At 36.7% G+C, this 23671-nt stretch overlaps 1 protein-coding gene across 2 annotated transcripts in view; it reads right to left on the bottom strand.

The window, feature by feature from the left end:
- The window catches only part of SNX16 (sorting nexin 16), a 36654-nt gene extending 13649 nt beyond the window's left edge, over nt 1-23005 (bottom strand). The window contains exons 1-5 of one of the 2 annotated variants that reach the window (XM_024731849.1): nt 22907-23005; nt 20928-21175; nt 20701-20840; nt 15002-15088; nt 7355-7503 (exon numbers count right to left, since the gene is read on the bottom strand). In XM_024731849.1, the coding sequence (XP_024587617.1) occupies nt 7355-7503; nt 15002-15088; nt 20701-20840; nt 20928-21075 (524 nt within the window). In that variant the 5' untranslated portion in view covers nt 21076-21175; nt 22907-23005. Of the gene's footprint in view, nt 1-7354; nt 7504-15001; nt 15089-20700; nt 21176-22906 lie in introns of both variants that reach the window. The other variant, XM_024731840.1, reaches the window with a different exon arrangement.
- Between the last annotated feature and the right edge of the window lie 666 nt (nt 23006-23671).

The raw sequence follows: 23671 nt of genomic DNA, 5'->3' as shown, positions 1-23671 counted from the left end.
ATTCTCATGAGCTGTCATTATATAAACTATTGCATATATAATTGAATTCTTTTATAAAAATACTAACTCAACCTCTCTTGACAGTATCTTCATATATAAAAACAACTTACACATTAATAAAATTTCCAGTAAGAAGATGTGAAAATGTATAAAAAATAGCTTCTTTACATATTCTTGTTCAAAAATTATAGATTTGTTGAATTTTACAACTAGAAGAGACCTAAGAAGTCATCTAATCCAATATATCCCATGTAAATAATTCCCTCTTTAATACCACTGATAGTTATCTAGCCTAGTCTCTTCAAATATTGATGCTTAAGGTAAACTCACTTTCTCAAAAGGCAGAACATTTTTATACCAGACAGCTTGAAATGACATGTAGCTCTTTTTTCTGAGTTGATGGGGGCTTCCTCTAATTGTTCACTTATTCCTAGTTCTACACGTTAGTCTTGCTATTCAAAATGAGGTCCCTAGGCCGGCAGCATCAGCATCACCTAGAAACCTGTTAGAAATGCAGAATCTCCACTCCAGACCTTGCTAATTCAGGACGTGCGTTTGAACAAGATGCACACTATAGCTGGAGAAGCACCGCTTTAAAGCTAAATATCATTTGATTCCTTTCCCCATCACAATCTTTCAAAGACGTGAAGATGGTTATCACGTCTTCCAAGTACTTTTTTTTTCAAAGGGTAAATTCTCATTTCTTTCAATTGTTTCCTCACGTAAATGTTTGGATACTATATACTACAATATATATTTTTTAAACCATGAATTGCTTGTTAATCCAGATCTATCTGTACTTTTTTTCTTTTAACATATGTAGAATTTAAAACACTGAATTTTGGCATGGGTAATATAAGGAAAATATGTAATTTTAACCCTTGTATTTTAAAGAATTAAGAAGAAAAATGTGGTAAATCAGGATATATGTGTAGTAATTCTGAAAACAGAGAATAGTAAGATATTTGGTGTGCTGATTAAATGATGTAATTATTTCAAAGTAGCACAAACTGGAATAAAACAATAAATAGCTAAATTTTAACTATAACAGATTATGCAATATGAGAACATCCCCCTCTATCCATCTTTACACATGCTTCACCTTGACAAGCTGAGTTACATACTGTTTCGGGTATAGGACTTGGCCTGCTTGCTTCTGCATTTTCATATAATATTCCCTCTCATTTGGAAAGTCCTTCTTTACTTTCTCTTTGTCGGTTCAAATAGCATTCATTCTTTAAAATTCAGCTCAAATATCACCCTCTAGGAAGCCTCCTCTAATTCTCCCAGTCAAAAGTTCCCTCTCTTCCTCTTCTGAAAGACATCAAGCTCTATCCATTATAGTTCTTTTGGGTTGTCTTCTTCCTATTCAGTTTTCTTGAATAAAGGATTAGCATCTAATGCACCTTTGTGCATTATATATAGTAAGTAATGCACCTTTGTGCATTATATATATATATACCTTATATATAGTAAGACCTAAATAAACATTTATCAAACAAACAAAAACCAATAATAAATCCTTTATCATAAAAATATTAACATTTTTATCCGTTTTCTTACTTTGTATTCTCCAAATGCATCTGAAAATAACATTCTCCTAAAACATTTAAACCAACAATTCTTAACATCCCTTCAGTTCTTATGTCACTTCTGTTTTGTTATAGTTAGAGAAGTTGTAATATTAAGAGCTGCCAGTTGTGTACTGTTAAGCTCTTAGCCCACGTGAAGGTTAGCAAATAACTGTGTCATGAGGTGCTAAGGAATCAAAACGGAAAGTGAAAGAACTGTATAAAGAATTAATATCAGATAATTACTTGGCCATATAAATATAGTAATTTTCTATGCTGCCGTTCCAACTATAACAGGATGCTAACAGGTATACCAATAGGTAAGGTAAACTCACTGATATTTTAAGTAGTGATTCTTAAATATGTAGTTTCATGTTTTTATAAAGAAGTATTGGGATTTTGTCTTTATCCTTTCCTCCCTTATAAGAATTCATAAATGGCTGTTTGACAACCTCGGACTTTCTGGATATTTTCTAATTATTTGTCCTCCCACCCATAATCTTAATCTATTGTTCAAGGTTCTCAAACCCCACGCCCTACTTTAGTATTGCTTGATTCACTGCAAACAGGACTGATCTTCCCCTTCTCTGAATTCCTTTTACTTTTATAATCTGTATCATGCCAAGTAGGACTTCATAAACTCCATTATTTTGTTCAAACAGAAGCTTAATTTCTTCAAATGAATTAAGTTCAGTAAGTATATCCTCAGCTTCCTTTTTACCCTTCTTAGTATGACAAAGGGCAAATGCTTAGGATACAGATTAATAACTTTTCCCTCTGTCAAGTCATGTTTTAAACAGTAATTTATTAAGAAACTGCTTAAATTGTGAAATAAAAAATGCTACTCATCACTTGCAAAAAATATAGTACCCTAGAACAAACAAGGTATACAAACCTTATTTAGAGTTCTCTTTAAGTTACCTTACTTGTATTCCTTAAATGTCTGAGATATATGACAAAAATAAGTAAGCAAGTAAATGTGAGGCACAATAGAGGTTTTCGTGCAACACTTTTTCGAACCTTTAATATTCTAGGAATGTCAAATGAAACCTTTCCCCAACTTACTTGACCAAGAAATCATTCTGTCCCTGAAACACCTATCTATAAATTGAACATGATTATCACTGTTCTAAGGACTGCAGTTTTAGAAACAGGATCTTGAATGTTTACCATACAGATACAGATCTATTAACAATAATTAAAAAAAAAAAGATACATCTCAACTAAGATACACTTTTAAGAAATCACAAGATGAGTTCATCAATGTGGTTCATACTATTTAATATTTCATTAAATAGAAAGAGTATAGTCATTTATAGAATAAATTTGATTTTAATTTACCATATTTGCAATACAGAGACATAAAGGTTTACTGAATAAGGAATAAGAGAAAGGGGATATGATGTTTTGACTTCTTAGCTGTGAAAGTCTTCTTTTATGGTATGGTATAAAATATATTTTCTTCAAAGGCTTTCTCTATGATTTTAGACTTTGTTGGTTTCTATTCCTGCTTTGTGTATCTGAATTAACACTAACCTTTTTTTTTCTTTGGAGAAATGTAAAAAATTATAGAAAAGCATCCATCTTCCCACCACCTAGGCTGGAACACACAGTTGCTAAATTTTGTCATATTTGTTTCAGTCTCTTTTTCTTATAAATAGTACAACAGCAAATATCAACAGTTCTGCCATTCATTCAACAAGTACTTATCGAGCATGGACTCTGTGTTGCATTGTCCTAAGCACTGCACACTGAATGGTGGGTAAACCAGCCACATGACCTACTACTATGTATGCACCTTACAGCCTGGTAGGAGAACACAATCAAATAATCACAGAAATAGTTACAAACTGAGATGTTGTGAAAGTAAAGTACCAAGTAGCCTTTCTCAGCTGGGATTCCATGACAGGATTAAACCCTGCTGACAATGACGTGAGTGACTATTTTCTCATTCTCTTAAGACTGGTACATAGCTAGTAGCATCCTAGAAGTATGTAATGAGAAGTTAATTCATTACATGCAATGGGTGTCTTAGGGCATTAGGAGCTGACTTTCAGAACCAGTAGAGAAGATACTTTGAGAAAGACCTGACCTAGTTTTTGGTGGTGGTGGTAGGTGAGGGGTTGGTCCAGAGAGCCAGTTACCTAAAAGTCTGTGTTGAAATGTGACTTTTAGGCCAGGGCTGGGGGAGCAAGGGTAGTAGTGTGAAATGTTGCCTTCCTAGGGAATAGCATATTGAAAGGTCCTAGGGGACAAAGGAGCAGGTGACTTCGAAAAATTACAAGACCAAGACGGCTGATGTACAGAGAATGGGAGCAGGGAGGAATAACAAAACATGAAGTTGGAAAGACAAGCAGGTGGTCAGGGACCAGAAAGGATGACTTAAACTGCATTACAAAAGATCACTGTGGCTCCAATGGGCTATAGAAATAAGAGTGGATGAGGAAGATGAGTGATGGGAAAGGAGTAATTAAAGTGAGAGAAAACTGCTAGACTAGGTGGCAATGGCAGGAATGGAGAAAAGTAGACAGACTCGAGTAGTGTTTAAAGTATAAAGGCAGGGATGTGTCCAGATGACTTGTGGGTTTTAGGTAAAGGATGATGCTGAATATTGGGGGAAAAGTCAGAGAGTAAGCATTGAAGTCTTTCCTAGGTTTGAGGTTTGTCTGAAGGAGATGTCAAGGAGGCAACTGCAGATGTGAATCTGGAGATGAGAAAGGGGTCTGGCTTATAGTTCCTTTATTAGAGAAAGTGAGGGGGGATGGGCAGAGATCTTAAGCAGTCACTGAGCTTAGCACACATTAAGAAGCAAGATGTAAAAGCAAATTGGAAAAGAAGAAGTAAAACTGTCACTGTTTGCAGATGACATGATACCATACATAGAGAATCCTAAAGATGCTACCAGAAAACTACTAGAGCTAATCGATGAATTTGGTAAAGTTGCAGGATACAAAATTAATGTACAGAAATCTCTTGCATTTCTATACACTAATGATGAAAAATCTGAAAGAAATTATGGAAACACTCCCATTTACCATTGCAACAAAAAGAATAAAATACCTAAGAATAAACCTACCTAGGGAGACAAAAGACAATTTTCTGTATGCAGAAAATTATAAGACACTGCTGAAAGAAATTAAAGATGATACAAACAGATGGAGAGATATACCATGTTCTTGGATTGGAAGAAACAATATTGTGAAAATGACTATACTACCCAAAGCAATCTACAGACTCAATGCAATCCCTATCAAATTACCAATGGCATTTTTTACAGAACTAGAACAAAAAATCTTAAAATTTGTATGGAGACACAAAAGACCCCGAACAGCCAAAGCAGTCTTGAGGGAAAAAAATGGAGCTGGAGGAATCAGACTTCCTGACTTCAGACTATATTACAAAGCTACAGTAATCAAGACAATATGGTACTGGCACAAAAACAGAAATATAGACCAATGGAACAGGACAGAAAGCCCAGAGATAAACCCATGCACCTATGATCAACTAATCTATGACAAAGGAGGCAAGGATATACAATGGAGAAAAGACACTCTCTTCCAAAAGTGGTGCTGGGGGCTTCCCTGGTGGCACAGTGTTTGAGAGTCTGCCTGCCGATGCAGGGGACGTGGGTTCGTGCCCCGGTCTGGGAAGATCCCACATGCCGTGGAGTGGCTGGACCTGTGAGCCATGGCCACTGAGCCTCCACGTCCGGAGTCTGTGCTCCGCAATGGGAGAGGCCACAACAGTGAGAGGCCCATGTACCACAAAAAAAAAAAAAAGTGGGGCTGGGAAAATTAAACAGCTACATGTAAGAGAATGAAATTAGAACACTCCCTAACACCATACACAAATATAAACTCGAAATGGATTAAAGACCTAAATGTAAGACCGGACACTATAAAACTCTTCGAGGAAAACATAGAAAGAACACACTTGGACATAAATCACAGCAAGATCCTTCTTGATCCACTTCCTAGAGTAACGGAAATAAAAACAAAAATAAACAAATGGGATCTAATGAAACTTAAAAGCTTTTGCACAGCAAAGGAAACTATAGACAAGACGAAAAGACAACCCACAGAATGGGAGAAAATATTTACAAACGAATCAACGGACAAAGGATTAATCTTCAAAATATATAAACAGCTCATGCAGCTCAATATTAAAAAAAAACAAACAACCCAATCCAAAAATGGGCAGACCTAAACAGACATTTCTCCAAAGAAAACATACAGATGGCCAACAGGCACACGAAAAGCTGCTCAACATCACTAATTATTAGAGAAATGCAAAACAAAACTACAATGAAGTATCACCTCACACCAGTCAGAATGGGCATCATCAGAAAATCTACAAAAAAACAAAAGCTGGAGAGGGTGTGGAGAAAAGGGAACCCTCCTGCACTGTTGGTGGGAATGTAAACTGATACAGACACTATGGAGAAGAGTATGGAAGTTCCTTAAAAATCTAAAAAGAGAATTACCATATGACCCAGCAATCCCACTACTGGGCATATACCCAGAGAAAACCATAATTCAAAAAGACACATGCACCCCAATATTCATTGCAGCACTATTTACAATAGCCGGGTCATGGAAGCAACCTAAATGACCATCGACAGATGAATGCATAAAGAAGATGTGGTTCATATATACAATGGAATATTACTCAGCCATAAAAAGGAACGAAATTGGGTCATTTGTAGAGATGTGGATGGATCCAGAGACTGTCATACAGAGTGAAACAAGTCAGAAAGAGAAAAACAAATATCGTATATTAATGTATATATGTGGAACCTGGAAAAATGGTACCGATGAACTGGTTTGCAGGGCAGAAATAGACACAGATGTAGAGAACAAATGTAGGGACACCAAGGGGGGAAAGTGGTGGGGGGCAGGTGGTGGTGTGGGATGAATTGGGAGATTGAGATTGACATGTATACACTAATAGGTATAAAATGGGTAACTAATAAGAACCTGCTGTATAAAAAAATAAAATAAAATTCAAAAAAAAGCAAGATGTATATGCATAGTACATGTGTAATATAAGGGGATATACATAAAAGAAAGACTAAGAAAAATGGGTGAAAAAAGTAAGGGCAGTTTTCTTATTTGTTTTCCATTCTTATGTGAAAAATTGCTAAAGATAGTTACAGACACAGGTGTCCATAGAATATGCTATTGCTTCATTATAAATGCTCTGTAATTTTTCTCAAAATGGTTCTAATTTATCTGATAATGTCAGTTCCAAAATTAAATACCCAGGTGATATTAAATCATATAGCAATTTTCTTGTAAATATATTCAGATACAAAAACCCCATATAGGTCCTTTCTTTCCCTTTTTAATGATTTCTGGTATTTTCACTTTACCCTCTGTATAAATTAACCTGACTTCACAATTTTCATATTTTTGCATTACTTTGGAGACATATATTATCATCAAAATTATATGGTGTTATTTAACTAAAAATCTACCAGTATGTGAGCCATTCTGTTTAAAATATTACTAAAATTCTAAAATCAAGTTTATAGCTGGGTGGTTTGAATATATGGCACACTGAATTTTCAACTTTGCTGACTTTTTGGAGGTGTTACTATAAATCAAACACCAAATAATGTCCTTGCTGAAAAAAGGCAAGAAAATTACAGTTAGTGCTTTATTAGAGATAAACACGCCTACCTTATATTTCTGTGCTTGAATATATATGGTCCTAGATTTATTCTTTAATTTAAACCAATTATTGGAATGCATTTATAACCTGTTATTCAATTTGTTACATACCAGTTAGCAATGTCCTTGTGAGCTACTAAATTTTGAAGAAACGCTTGTAATCCTAATTGTCTATCTTCTAAAAAGTCGGCATTGTAATTATCTTTAAACCAGCGTTTTGGTGGAAGTGCTAATCGAAAGCCTGGAAACATCTCTTTTAACTGAAAAAGAAGAAAAAAGAAGATACAATGTTCAACTCAATTATATGAATTCTACAAAATCTATCCTGTTGACTATGTGAAACTATTCACATAACAAGCTTACAATAAAAGAATTAAATTCAGCTATGCTTTTTATGCCTTGGTTGTTTTATTTCTGGATTTCTACCAGTTGTGTATGCATAGGAGCTACAGTTGCTCCCTGTCCCTGCTAACACGTGGCACTGCCTGTCTTTTTAATGTCAGCCATTCCAGTGGGTGTGTAGTAGTATTTCATAGTGGCTTTAATTTACATTCCTCTCTTGACAAATGGTGTTAAGTATCTTCTCATGTGCTTGGATCTGCATATCTTCTTTGGCGAATTATCTATTTAAATCTTCTGAACCCTCTGCTTTAAAAAAACTGGGTTACTTGTCTTTTAAGTTGTCAGAGTTCTTTATATATTCTAGATAGAAGGCCTCTGTCAGATATATGTATGACAAATATATTCTCCCAGACTGCGGCTTGATTTTTCATGTTAACCGTCTTAACAGAGCACATTTAAAAACTTTTAATGTTACCTAATTCATCCACTTTTCTTTTATGGTTTATGCTTTTTTTAGATACTATCTAAGAAATCATTGCTCACTCCAAGGTTACAAAAATTTTCTTCCACGTTTTTTCCTAAGATGTTTATAGTCTTAGCTTTCACATTTTGGCTTATGATCAATTTTGCATATTTGGCTTAAATTTTACTTTCTTAGGAAAGACTTTTCCACCTTTTAAGCTAGGTTAGATTTCCCTTTATACACTCTGATCAAGTGACTATAACTGGATAACAAGTTACCTCAAAACTCAGTGGTGTAAAATAACCATTTATTAGGCCATGGACTCTGTGGGCTGGTAATTCGTACAGGGAATGGTGAGGATGGGTTGTTTTGTCACAATGAATTAGAACCTCAGCTGGAAACTTGAAGTTGGGAGCTGGAAGCCACTGAAGTTCGTTCCCACATATTTATACTGGATCATGCTGCTTGTTGGCTGAGACATTAGCTGGGGCTGTCAGTCACAAGCTTAACATGGCCTCTCCATGTATCTTGGACTTTCTCACAGCATAAAGTCTGGGTTTCAAAGGGGAGCATCCCAAGAGAGAAAGCCAGGATGAAGCTGTATGCTTTTTATGATCTAGCCTCATCGTCCCACAGCATCAGTTCCACTGTCCTCTATTGGTTAGATCAGTCACAAGCTCACCCACGTTCAAGGGGGAGAGGAAACAGATTCTACTTCTTGACAGCGGCAAGATTCTGGAAGAGCATATGGGACTGAGAATATTGCTGCATACATTTTTAGAAAAGACAATCTGCCACACATTCTCAAATCATTAATTTGTTTTTTAAATGACATTTATCACAATGTAAATTAAGTAACGTTTATTTAATTTTGGACTCTTCTACCAGACCAGTCTTCTAAACCTTGGTTGCACATTGGAATCACCCAAGGAACTCTGAGTAAGAACTCATAATACAGACACTTTGTGAGGTCTCTATTGTGAGGGCTCTATTGTAGAACAGCTCCCTCTTTTCTGAGGATAATTAATGAGGATCTTGTATTAATGACTGTGTCCTGTCTCTGATATATTTGCATTTAATTAGTTGGGATATGGCCTGGGCATTGTAATTTTTTTTGTTTGTTTGTTTTTGCGGTACGCGGGCCTCTCACTGTTGTGGCCTCTCCCGTTGCAGAGCACAGGCTCTGGACGCGCAGGCTCAGCGGCCATGGCTCACGGGTCCAGCCACTCCGCGGCATGTGGGATCTTCCGAGACTGCAGCATGAACCCATGTCCCCTGCATCAGCAGGCAGACTCTCAACCACTGTGCCACCAGGGAAGCCCTGGGCATTGTAATTTTAAAAAGTTTCCAGGGAAGTCCAAAGTACAGCTAAGACTTAGAATCATTTTACATTGCAATGACTGTCTTATTCATAGTTGCACCCCCAATGTTTAGCAAAATGCCTGCTACATTACAAGCAGCCAACAATCTATGTTCAATAAATGAATGAGATGAAATCATGTACTGTTCAAATTTCTATACTTAAATATAAGACAAAATATCACAATGTAAGAAAAAAGACTAGCAAAAGAGAAAATTTACAGGGTAAAATGTGAAATAAAAATATAAAACATAAATTCTGTCTATATTTCTATCCTGAAACCCTGATTTGATTTCAAGATGTAAACAGATAATTTTGGCCTTGGAGTCTGGTCATTTACTGTGTATGCAATGCAATTAATAAAAGCCATAAGGAGAAAATAAAAATAGTCTTTTTATTAATTTCAAGCTTTAAAATTTAAATGTCACATATGTCCACATGCATGGTTAGGTCTTTTTCCCCTTAAAAAATAATCCTCAGAAAAGAGTGAGTTGTTCCACAATTGAGCCCTCACAAAATCTTTATATTATGAGTGCTTACTCAATAACTTTATTTTGAACAAAGGACAATTTGGGAACTATACATTAGCTTGAAATAACTTTAGTAAAGGCTAGTGTTTTTTGTTTGTTTGTTTTTTGTTTTTTTTGCGGTACGCGGGCCTCTCACTGTTGTGGCCTCTCCAGTTGCAGAGCACAGGCTCCGGACGCGCAGGCTCAGCGGCCATGGCTCACGGGCCCAGCCACTCCGTGGCGTGTGGGATCTTCCCAGACCAGGGCATGAACCCATGTCCCCTGCATCGGTAGGTGGACTCTCAACCACTGTGCCACCAGGGAAGCCCAAGGCTACTTTTTATATTTCATTAAATTAAACATTAATAGATTTCCTGTGAATGATATCATAATAGGCATTTGATGTTTCCATAAAAAGCCTTTAAAAAAGTAATGCACATAATTTTTGGATTAAGTTGGAGAACTGAGTACACTCATCTAATTCTCTCTTTCTGCAGCCCTGCTAAAACTACAGTGAAGAGAAAAAAAAAAAAAACGTAAAACAACATACTGGAAACCAAAAAGTAGAGAGGAGAGTAGCAATTGACTCAGAAGAGTTAAGAAAACCCAAAGTGCAGAAAAATTTATACCAGGTTTATACTTACAGAGACCTCAAATTGCTCACAAACTGGCAGCACAAGGCAGGAGACCGGAAAACACTTCTCTGGAGAGTCTGACCCAACAGGAAAGACCTTAAGATCCTGACATCAGAAGGTCTCCAACACAGCCCACCTTCCCCATTACACAGTGAGTCTTAAAGTCAACATAAGCCTCACCCATGGAGTAAGAGATTCCAATCAGCTTTTAGTACCCAACTTTTAATCACGACTAGACAACCAGAAAGAATTACTACACACTATTACTTAACATGGAAGACAAAGACAAACAGAAAAAAAGTAACTCAGAGAACACAGACAACACAAGGAGAAAAAAACCATAAAATAATAAAAATACAAATAAAAACAATCTCTAATACACTCTATGGATGAAGATACTACATTCAAGAAATAAGAATAAAATGACCAAACACAGGGACATTCAGAGAACAAAAAGGTGGTTTTAGAAAGAAATAAGGAAATCTCCTTTGAAATAGCAAAAAAGAAAAAGGTAGTAAAGGAAGGGGAGGAAAAGATCTGGAACCAGCTCAAATGCCTGTTTTACAAGAAAGGTTACAGAAAGAGGGAACTGACAACACAGAAGGCAGGAATTCATTAATAAAGCAGTTCAAAAGCATTTTTCTGATCTGAACCACATGGGTTGCCCACAGAGTGTACAAGATAATAGAAGAAAAGAACTTTACAAAAAGTCACTGAAATTTCAGATTAATTACACAGAGAAGATTCAACAGACTTCCAAAGAAGAATAAAACAGGTGACATACAAACGATCAGGAGCAAGAATAGCTTTGGGCTTCTCAAGGGTAATACTCAACACTAAAAGCGAGATGAAAATAGCTTAATGTCTTCAAAATTCTGAAAAAAAAATTTCCAATCTATAATTCTATACCTAGCCCACATTTCAATCAAGTATGAAAACTGCATGAGAATATTTTTAGACATGTGGGGTCAGAAAGACATCACTTCCCATGTAATCTTCCTCAAGAAGCTACTAGGGGATTAGTTCTACTAAAAGGAAAGAGTAATTCAAGAAAGAAGACATGAGATAAAGGAAATAAAATCCAACAAAGGAAAAAAGTGAAAAAAAATCCCGAGAAAGACCGTAAAAGGCGAACTTAGGACACTACTTATGAACTGCCTGATGTCAATCAGTTCAGGACAGTTCAGGACAGTATGACCCAAGAGACAAACATGTTGAGGATTACCACTGAATTTCTTTTTAATGAGAGGATCAAATACTTGGCTGAGCTTAGCCCAGATTTTCATATGAGCTTGGCTTGTCTTGACAGTGAGCTGATAATGAATGGTTCTGCTCCCTCCCTATGCTCTGCTGTGTGGAACCAACTGAGAATAATCATTTTAGCTCACAGAAATACTCAGCTTTGACCTACTCTGCAACCTGGAAGTAGAAAATAGTGAGCTTTTAAGTAGAATATAGAGAAACCCCTACTCTCGTGGCCATATTTCTGCAAATCATTCATCACCAGCCTGCCCTACAACCCTGCCAGATGCCTCAACTCTGAAAAGCTCTATGTGTTCCAGATCTTGCTCATGACTTTGCCCTCTGACTTTCCCAGAAGAGGCTCTTAAAAACTCCTAGAGAAGCTGAAGCCAGATTATAACCCAGGAGATTAAAAAAAGAGGAATAAAAAAAAGACTAGTGTTCTATAGAAAATTTTCTTTCTAAACAGTGTTATTTTAACTATGTTAAATAACTTTCATATTGTCAATTGACTATTTTTTTCCTCCTAGTATAGATAAATGGAAAACATAAACTCTTCAACATTAGAATCAGATCTATATAGTTTCTATATAATACCAAATTCCTAGCACAGTGCTGAACTCAAACTACTCATTTCACAAATACTTCATGATTGGTTTTATAAAATGAAAGATCCTAAGATTTTACTTTATTTTTAACAATTACAGAAATAATAACTACCATTTAAACTGTGTGGCTGCTGGTGCTTGACACACATTTTTGATTCTTGCCAGTAAAATCAGGTGATGGGTGGAGCTCTTTCTGGTACCTAGAAGACTGACACAGACACTTATCAATTTTAAGTGCCCAACTCAGAGTATCAAGGAGATATTTACTAGATTTAAATTAAACTTCTACTAACATCTTTCTTCAAAAGCTTAAGAGCTATCTAAATCTCAGCTTGCCTAAGATAAATATTTTGGCAATAAAGATGAATCTAGAGAGACCAAGGGACGTAAACACTAAATAATAGTTGAGTCCTGAAAAGAAAAATAAGAAGTCATAAAGGATGAAATAGCTCAAAATTGAAACTATTAGAAACTGTATGAACAAAAATTATAACAATTTCATAAGAAAGCTAAGAATTCCACTTTAGTATCTGGTAACCTCATGAATTACTTTGGTCTTCTTGTTTGTTTAATCATTAAAAAAAATAAACAGAAGTAAAGAATTACAGGTTTTAAAATCATGAATATAAGAAGAACTCAAACAGAAAATAAAATTTACATATAATGGTAGAAATATATTAGAAATAATACTTTTAAGTATTTTGACATGTTGCAAAAAGTCATCTTAACAATACCTTAATTAAGGCTAAAATAGTTTAGCATTTTATATTTTATCTTTTCATTCAAACTGAGGTTTTCAGAAATGGTAGAAAATTTTGGCATCTGGGCAGTTGCAAAGTCACATAAATGGAGTTTCCCACCACCAAACATTTTAAGAATATACCAACTTGAGAAGTTTTGAGTGTCCAGGAAGAAGGTGGGGGGAGGTGGCAGATGGGAAAGAATAGGACCAGTAAAGTTTCCTCTACTAAACATATGTCAAAATTAGGGAATAATTTGTGGTCCAAGTTCAGCTTACTTGGCCTCTCAGAAGTATCATAAATCACTTGCTTCTTTTGGAAAAATGCTCTTTCTCTTGGTTTCTTAAATACCAATTACCCCCACCTGCCCCACCTGATTTCTCTCCAGCTTTGTGAACGCCTCAGCTGCTGTTTTTCTACTGAACTCTTACTGCAATTAACTCAATGAATTCCCTAGTGTTGGAAATTTAGGTTGGTTCTAATTTTTTAACTATTAAAAACAAAATAAAACATGAACAAAGTAAACAACAATACATAAAGCATCATGATAAGTATCCTTAGGGCTAAATCTTGCTCATATCCATAATTTATTATATAGGATAAATCCCAGAAATGTGATTGTGTCAAAATTATGCTCAGCTTTACAGTGTCCTCTAGGAAGACTCATATTTCCAACAATGGATAATACCATTTAAAGCCTGTCAACTTGACAGGTGAAAAATTGTTTAATTTTCTTTTCTTGGAGTACTTGTGACAGTAATTTATTGGTCATTTATACTTCTTCTGTGGATTACCCCATTCATATCATTTGCTGAATTTTCTTTTTTTTTTTGTTACTTATTTTTAAGGGTACTTAATATACTGAGGTTTATTATTATCATCTTTGTCTATTTCACACGTGCAGTGGGCAGAATTCTAGATGGCCCTATGACCTTTGCCCTTGGTGTTGCCTCTGTGTTTTGTTTTTACACAGGAAAAGATTCTGTAGATGCAATTAGGGTTACTATTCAGTTGACCTTAAGATAGGAAAATTATCTAGGTGAGCCTAATCTTATCACATGAGTTCTATAAGGGTAAAGGTTTCTTCCTGGCTGGTGACTGAAGAGAAAGTCAGAGATATTCAAAGCACAAGAAGGACTTGACCGTCTCTTCCTGACTTTGAAGATGGAAGGGCCATGTGCAACGGCTGAAGAACAGTCTTTATGAGACAAGAACAACTTTTGGCTGACAACTAGCAAGGAAACAGGGACCTTGGTCTCACAACCACAAGAAACCAAACTCTGCCAACAACCAGAATGACACTGGAAGCTGATTCTTTTCCAGACCCTCCAGGTAAGAGGCCAGTCAAGCCAACAGCTTGATTTTGACCTTGTTTGATCTTAAGCAGCAAACCCAGCTGAGCACTCCAAATCTCTAGATAATGAACAGGTAAGTTTTAAGCCACAGTTTGTGATAATTTGTTATACAGCAATAGAAAACTAACACAATGTGCTAAATGTTTCTTTCTTGTTCATTCTTTTGTAGTCATATGATTTAGGGGGTCTTATTATACATATATATCTTTTCAAACTCACAAGATTATATAAATAATCACTTATATCTCTGCTGCCAATTTTAAGGTTTTCACATTTTTAATATTAAAAATAATTTTTTGTTTCCAATAAAAGGAAGTTATGCGTAGGGATGGGACTTCGAACTATTAAAGTTAAATGAAACAGTCAATTTTGTTTGGAAATAGCAAAGACTTGACTTCGCTCAAATAATTAACAAGGAAGAAAAAACACAAATATAACAGAACTCCAGGAATAGATAATAATTGAAAACTGAAAAGTCAGTTTTAGATTTATTAACGTACTTACTTTATCATTAAGCCTAGAGAAGTCAGTGTATCTTCTAAAAACTACCCAGCTTTCTTCTGGACTCTTCTTTACTAGTATTTTATATACCTATGCAGAGAGAGTGAGAAACAGAGAGTTTTAAAATATATTTATGTAAAAATATTTAAAAATTCAAACCAAATAATTTAAAAACTTTTATTTGACAACCCAGATCATAACAATATATAAAAAATATCAGAAATAAAGACCATCAAATGTTCAAATAATCTAATGTAGGTACCAAAAGCAAGATTTTTTCTTAAGAAACATAACTGACATATTTGAGGCAAAATGCTTTTTTGCTGAATACTAATAATAAATAAACTTATCAGCCTTCAAAATATATTTTATGCTAATATATTTTAAAATTAATAAAAGACTCAATCATGCTTGAAAAAACTTTGAAAAATCTTGTCTTATACAGTCAACTTAATTTTTAAATTCAGTAACTGCCAAGCAAAGTTTTCGAATAAATTAGATGATGTTTTAATCTTCAAGGCTGAAATACAAGGTAAAAAATACCCATATTAAAGTTTACATTTATATAATTATGTACAATTATCTAGGTTATTGAATAGAAAAACTTGGTTGAAGCAAGTCAATATTTTAAAAAGCATGTAAGAAAAAGCTAGATCCTATTTTTCATAAGTATAATTTTGGAAGTACTATTTATAACAGAATCTCAGAGAAACATCTCCTGGTAGTTTTCGGTACAGTGTTTTGAGCTAAACTATATACATGATATATGAAAAGTACTCAGTAACTATCTATCAAATGAGTGAAACTCTCTTAAAAAGAGTAACTTATTTTCTTAAAGTCTGCTGTGCAATAACTTTCAATTGTAGCTCTAGAGCTCCACTCTAACCACACGTGGCTATAGGACACTCAAAATGTGACTAGTCCAAATTGACATGTACTGTGAGTGTAATACAGAAATACAGACCAGATTTCAAAGACTTAGTATGAAAAAAGATGTAAAAATATGTCATTCAAATGATTATATACTGGTTACATGTTGAAATTATATTTTAAGTATATTAGGTTAAACAAAATACATTACTAAATATAATTTCACCAGTTTCTTTTTACTTTTTCTTAACATGGCTACTAGGAAATTTTAAATTACAAATATGACTCATATCATAATCCTATTGGATGATCTAGAGACAATTCATTATTTTAGGGACTGTACATCATCTTTACCATTTGATTTTTCTCCCTTACAGACTTCTTTTTCAGCTTTGAAGGGAGTCAGCAAGGGTAAGGATGAATCCCTTTGTTTTGAAGTAAAACATAAGTAATTTATCTTTATTACATTTAAAGGTGAGGAAGAAAATTATTTGGATACCCTGTAAAGTCTCCAGAGAGCCCTGACGTAAAATAGTCATGAAGGGGATACAAAGAAAACATTCTTTTTAGGAGTTACTAATTTCAATTGACTTCAAAACTTTTGACTATGAATAACTGATGCATGATACAAGTCAACTTCATATGATAATTAGGTTTATCTATACATAATACATACCAATTTTATTTTCCTGTTTTAAAAAACGAGCCCTTTTCTAACTAAGCCACTCTTTACAGTGGTCCCTAAACACTCCTGTTTCTCTAGGAAAAACAAAGAGGTTTTCATTTTATCTTTTCTAGAAAGCTCTCCTACTTTTCTACTTGTTTAAGTAGTGCTTTCAATGAAAACTTTATGGACAGTATTGATCATTGCCTCCTCTATGTTCTAATAGCAGTTATTGTCTCTACTCTTTATTTGAAACTTAGTATATACTACTTTGTACTGTCTATCTTGTTATGTACTCCCTGTTTTAAGTAAACAACAACAAATGTAGATGCATACACTAATCATAAGATACATACAGAAAAGTGCAAACATCTTAAGTATATAACTTAATGAATTTTCAGAGTAAACACACCATGTAACTAGTACCAAGAGCAAGAAACAAAACATTACCAAAGAAGTCCACCTCATGACTCTTTCCCGATCCGACTCACCACCCCTCCTAGTCACTTTTTGCTTTTAAACACTTTTCAAAAGCTTGACACTCTCTATATAAGATCTTGCCGGTTTGTCCTAATACTTTCTTCAGTTAAGAGATCAATTTAAAGAAATATACCAAGGTAAAATTATTTTACAAACCTAAGACTCCCAAGCTTGTAACTCCAGCTTAGACTTCTACCCTAAACACGATATCGTATATATATATATATATATATATATATGATATAAAATACACATGTGTGTACACTCTCACATGCACATACACATACCTGACATCTCCATTTCAATGTCTAACAAACATCTCAAACCTAGCACTTCCCAAAACAAATCCTGATCTTCCCCTCAATATTTGCCATCTAGTTAAATGGCAACTCTATTCTTCACATTGTTTAGACCAAAAACTTCGGCATCACCTTTGATTTCTCCATCTACCACGTCCCAAGGCTCTACCTTCAAAATATATCCAGAATCTGATCACTTCTTAGGACCTCTTCCACCACCTGGTCCACGCCACCATCATGTCTCCCATGGATTACTGCAGGAACCTAACTGCCTCCTGTCTCTAATCTTCCCCCACAAAAATCTAATCTCAATTCAGCAGCCAATTTTAAAGGCTCATGGGAGCCTTTAAAAAAATTAAGTCAGATCATCTGACTTTTCCTTTTAAAACATTTTCAAGATTCCCATCTCATGCAGAATAAAATCTAAAGGCCTTATAAAGGCTAGGTACTCTACTTGATCTGGGTGTCACACTTGCCTGCCTTTACTTGTTACCTCAGTTCATACATCTCTTCCCATCGCTTATTCTCCTGTCAGCCACAAGGGTCTTGGCAGTTATGCAACCTGTCTGGAAAGCTTTCCCCCCAGATATTCCCATGCTAACATCTTAGTACTAACATCTTTTCTGTGAGGCCATGACTGACAACGCTATTTAAATTGCAACTCCAGTTTCAAGAAACTCTCTATTTCCTTCCCCTCTTTTATTCCTCCCTATAGCACTTATCACCATGTGACATACCAGCATTAAAAAATAAAATACTTATCTATCTTTCATTCACTCAGTCGAGTTGCTGTCCCAACATTACCTGGAAGAGGGCCTGGCACATAACAGGTACTCCAAAAATGTCAAATTAACAAATAAACGACTATGACTAATTTCGTATTTGCCACTTATTTCTTCCTCTGTATTGTCTTGAAAGAGTTTAAATTTATATATCACTGCCTTCAATTTGCCTATGAACTTTTCACACATGTCACCTCAATGAATGCTCCTTCCTTCGTATGGAAGGTAGGTCAATGTAAGGAAATGAGCAACCAATTTATTATAATTTCCAAAAAATCACTCGCAAAAAAGTCAGGTCCATGCAGATTTCCCATCATATCATCAGTCTTACAATATTTGAACTCTAAAGACTGCCTCTTCATAAATTATTTCAGTACTTATTTTTTGGCGGTCCTTCCATACTATCATAAATTTACAGCATGAAATGTTGAAATAAATAGGAAATCATTACTTCAAGAAAATCCAAGAGAAAAAACAAACTAACAGTTTGAAAGAACAAGTTTATAAATGAATTTAATTTAGCAAGGTCACTGGATGCATAAATATATAATAACATATGAGACCAAAATATATAAACTAGCAAAGAACAAATAGAAAACATTACGTCAAGAACCTCAAACGACATCCATACCCAGAAATAAATCTTACCAAAACATGTAAGACGTCTGCCCTGAAAACTACAAAATATTATTAAAAGAATGTTAAAGACTTAAATAAATGGCTTAGGTTCATAGATTCAAAGACTTAGTACCATAAATATGTCAGTTCTCCCTAGATAGATTCAATACAATCCCAATGCAAAGGGCCAAGACAATCCTGAAGAGGAACAGCAAAGCTAGAGTAATTAAGTTACCAGATGTCAAGACTATTATCAGGCTTTAGTAATCAAGACAGTGTGGAATTGGTAAAGCAGGGAAAAATGGAACACAGAATCAGACCCATACATTTATGGTCACCTGACTTAAGACGTAGGCAACAGAGTAAATGCAGAGGAGAAAGAGTTGTCTTTTCAATAAAAATTTGACTTTAGGGAGAAAAAAAATGTGTCTTGACCCTGACCTCACACCACAGACAAAAAGCAATTCCAGATGGTTTACAGATCTAACTGTGAAAGGTCCAACAATAAAGCTTTTAGAAGAAAACATAGGACAACATATTTTTAACCTAAGAGGAGGCAGATTTTATTTATTTTTTATAAATTTATTTATTTTTGGCTGTGTTGGGTCTTCGCTGCTGTGTGTGGGCTTTCCCTAGTTGTGGCGAGTGGGGGCTACTCTTCGTTGCGGTGTGCGGGCTTCTCATTGCAGTGGCTTCTCTTTTTGCACGGGCTCTAGGTGCACGGGCTTCAGTAGTTGTGACTCACAGGCTCAGTAGTTGTGGCACATGGGCTCTAGAGCGCAGGCCCAGTAGTTGCGGTGCATGGGTTTAGTTGTTCTGCGGCATGTGGGATCTTCCTGGACCAGGGCTCGAACCCGTGTCCCCAGCATTGGCAGGCGTTTTCCTAATCCCTGAGCCACCAGGGAAGCCTGAGGCAGATTTTAAAAAGTGCTAAGCATAAAAGAAATTTAATATACTGGACTATATTAAAACTAAGAACTCTTGATTATCAAATGCACCATTAACAAAGGCAAACCACAGAGAGATGATAGTCACAATACACGTTCTGAAAAAGGACTTATGCCCAAAATGCATAGAAAACTACAAATCAAAGTGGAAAAGGCTTTCCAAAAGAAAAATGAACAAAGGTCTTGAACAGACACTTCAGAAGAGAATATCCAAATGGCCCAAAAAAAGGTCTTAAATGCAAATTAAAACCACAATATGGTATCATTCTACCCACTAGAATAGCTAAAATGAAAAAGACAGAAAAATACCACATGTTGGGAAGATGTGGAGTAACTGGAACTCTCATACACTACTTAAAGGAGTATAACTTAGTACAACCACTCTGGTACATCGTTCATCAGTATCTTCTAAAGCTGGGCAGATGATCCAGCAATTTTACTCCTAGGGAGCTATCAAAAAGAAATGAGTTCATGTGCTTACTGAGTGACAAGTACTAAAAGGTTCACAGCAGTAGTATTTGTAAGAGTCCCAAACTGGAAATTACCTAAACGCTCCTTAAGAGTAGAATGGATAAACTGTAGTAATATTCACATAAAGGAATAGCATCAGTAATAAAAATGAGCTGCCTACAACTACATGCAAAATCAAGGATGAATCTTACAAACATAATGCTGAAGAGACCATACCCAAGAGTACATACTCCATAATTCCACTAACATAAAGTACAAACATAGGCAAAATTAATCTAGGCTAACAGGAGAGTGGGTATTGACTGACAGACAGCATGCGGGGAGGCTTTTGGGCTGTTGTAATGGTCTGTTCTTGATTTGTGTGCTAGTTTCACAGCTGTGACTGGTTTGTGAAAATTCGTTCAAGTAAAGCCAAAGTTCACTACGGCATGACAACTTAAGGGGTATAAACCATTTGAATTTTATGTTCAAGAAATTACAAGTATAGGCTAACATCACTTAACACAAGTTTAGAACACAGGTTAATCAATTTTTCATCTTCTACTGATGTACCGCAGAAGTCAATACTCACAGTAAATTTAGCTCTTTCTTCCATCACCTCATAACCCAGGATAATAGGTGTAGAAGGTCTATCTTCCAAATTCACTGTTTCAGGATTTTGTTCTTCACTTTCTCTTGGTCTAGCAGAATACTCAATGGAAGAATCTGCACCTGTAAATTTAGTCCTAATGAGGGGACTGCTACAGACAGATGAAGTGCTTTCCATTTGATCAGGTACACTTGTCTGTTTAAAATTACCCATATTTGAGTCTTCTAACTGGCCTTTGGACGAGTTTGAGCTTGTTGAGATACTCCCAAAAGAAGAACTTCTTTGGTTTCTGTTCGTTGCAAAACTGGAAGCAGAATTCCCTATTGGCATAGGAACTGGGACATAAGGAGTTGCCATCTTCTTTTGGCTTTTGCAACAAACCTGCACACTTCTGAGTTCAAACAATTAGAGAACAAGTAATATGCAATCCATTATTTTCTTCTTAGGAATTCACTACCTAAAAATGAGAAGAACATATAGAAAGATTAGTCTTTCATCGGGAGCATTATCCAAAAAAACCCAAAATGCTCATATCCATTTCTTTTAATTTCGTGACACTGTATTACTTTGTTTGGAATGAAAACATGCCCCAAACCTCTTCCTTTAATCCCAAAATGTCATCTCTAAGAACTCCCGTTTTAAAGGTAAGGAGAGCAGAAGTATTCGCACCCTTTTTCTTGACCTTGATCCTTTTTTACCCACTTTATTTCTTAGTGATGGATTTCTATAACGTCCATTGTAACCTGATCTCATCTATATGAGTTGCAAAGAGGAAAAGTGATAAAGACCGTCCAGAAACTTTATTCTCTGCTTAGGATCCTGACACTACTAAATACAGTACAGAGAGGGAAGGGTAAAGGGAAGGAAAGAAAGGGAGAAGAATTATTCATATTTCCTTCTGATTTAATTAGTGAAACTGAACAATTACCCTGAGTAATGATAGTGAGCCAGAAGCTTAGACACCTTGTAAGATAAATAATAACAGTTCTTAAAGCAACGATTTATTAAACCCAGGATCAAATGGATTTTAAAAAAAACTTAGTCAAATTACATTAATCAGATAAACCCCAAAGAACATTAAACTTATGTCCAAAAAGATTAAATGAATAAAAGTTTAAATATTCTTCAGTTTCTAGATCACTAATTCTGCTACGCCATAAAGTGCAGGTACGTAACAAATCTTCAAAACTCATACTCGGTAAGCTCTGTTGTCAAAAGGACGAGTTTATCTTGCCTCAGAATAATTTCGTAATGATACGAAGAAAAAAGCTTTACCACTAAGTTGTTAACTAATAAACTAAGAAATGGAGATAACTACAGACCAGGGAAATGGCACATAACAAGAGGTCTGCCTATCCAATTACATCTACGCAACCCTACTGGTGAGAAAGGTAGGAAACAAGCCGCTCAGACTCTGACAGATGCTGAAATAAAATTTTTAACCCGGCACGTGGCTCTGGGCTACCTTCCCCATCATCAAAGATTCAGGAAACTTGAGCTGCTGATTCACCGCTTCTCGGTTCCGCCAGATGGCCTCCCCAAAAAGAAGTAAATAAAAGTCTGAAATCTCAACCTCCTCACCGCCTGTAAGGTCGCCCCGCCTCCAGCCATTCGAATGAATACCTGAAGCCGCAGGGCTGGCGCGGGGGGCGCTCAGACTAATACAGCCATTGACCTTGCAAAGACGTGAGCGCTACCCAAACGTTAGAAAAACGTACTGGGCTCATTAAGGGTGTCTCCACTTTTGCCTTGGCATCGACATGCTCTGAGGACGAACATCTCAGTGCTACTCTGGAAAAACCAAGGGCAGGTGAAGTGTCCCGAGCCTGAGCAACACGGTGGGCAAGAGAAGTCGGTGGCGAGAGCAAAGTGCAGAAGCCCGGGCTTAGCTCGACCCCAGGAGTGTCTGGTCGGTGTCTGATCAGGCCAAGGGTCTTCGGCTCGGTGGATGGCAAGACTCACAGCTCCCGGACCTCCTTGGGGCCCCAAGACGGTCCCGCCTCCGCCGCCCGGTGCGCAGCCAGCGCCTCCCAGACGCCGGGCGGAGTTGGCGGTGGCCTGAGGTTGGCCTGGAGCTCCTGCCGCGTACGCCCACCCTCCTAGGGAGCCGGCCCGCCGCCAGCCAACCGCGGGGGCGCAGGTGTCACTGCACGAGCGCCCAGGACAGCGCCCGCTGCCCGGTCCCTACCTTAGTCCGCTCCGCGATCCAGCTCGGGCGCGCTTCCCTGGGACGGTTAAATCCGACCCTCCTTAACCTCAGCTTTCCGTCTCCACCCACCACACCGAGAGGCCTCACGTGACACCCCCTTCCAGAAAACAGCTGCTCCCTGCCTCTGCCCGCCTCCGCCCGGGCCACAGGGCGCAGGATCCCGGCGAGGTGGAGGGCGGGGCTGGGCGGGGCCGCCGCTCCAGGAAGTGACGTCACGCCAAAGGGCGCCGGCCCCCAGAGGCGCAGGCAGGAGTTGTGGGGCTAGGAGTGTTTGGCACCTAGGTTGAAACTAGTTTTGTGGTAAGAATTTTACCTTCTTTTCCACAGCTTTATTTTTATAAGTTAACTTTTGAGAAATGGAGACTACGGTACCTAGTTTGCCCAACAGGTGATGAGAAGACTACAATTCCCGGGAGGCACTGCGGCCAGCATTGGCCCGGGCTTCTGCTCTGCATCATGGGACTTGTAGTCATCACCAGTTTGGGCTTTTTCTACTAGGTTACAGAATAGTTTCCAGAGTTAACAGCGCTTTAAGGGATGACAGTTGATTCTGAGTGAGAAGATAGAATGCTCCGCTACAGCCTATTCGTCCTACATAATTCAGAACTCCTCATTGGCAGAGAACTCCTGAAATTCTTCTGTGTGTTAGTGGTGGGTTTTTTGTTTGTTTGTTTTTTACTATCTCGAGAGCAATTTTATCTCAAATAATATGGTATTAGGCTTGTTAGACGTGCACATTTAAAG

This window comes from Neophocaena asiaeorientalis, unplaced genomic scaffold, assembly GCF_003031525.2.
Source record: "Neophocaena asiaeorientalis asiaeorientalis breed wild unplaced genomic scaffold, Neophocaena_asiaeorientalis_V1.1 scaffold371, whole genome shotgun sequence".
In the NCBI taxonomy this organism is placed as follows: domain Eukaryota; kingdom Metazoa; phylum Chordata; class Mammalia; order Artiodactyla; family Phocoenidae; genus Neophocaena; species Neophocaena asiaeorientalis.
Note: the sequence above shows the minus strand (reverse complement) of the source record. Positions and strands in the feature narration are given on the sequence as shown.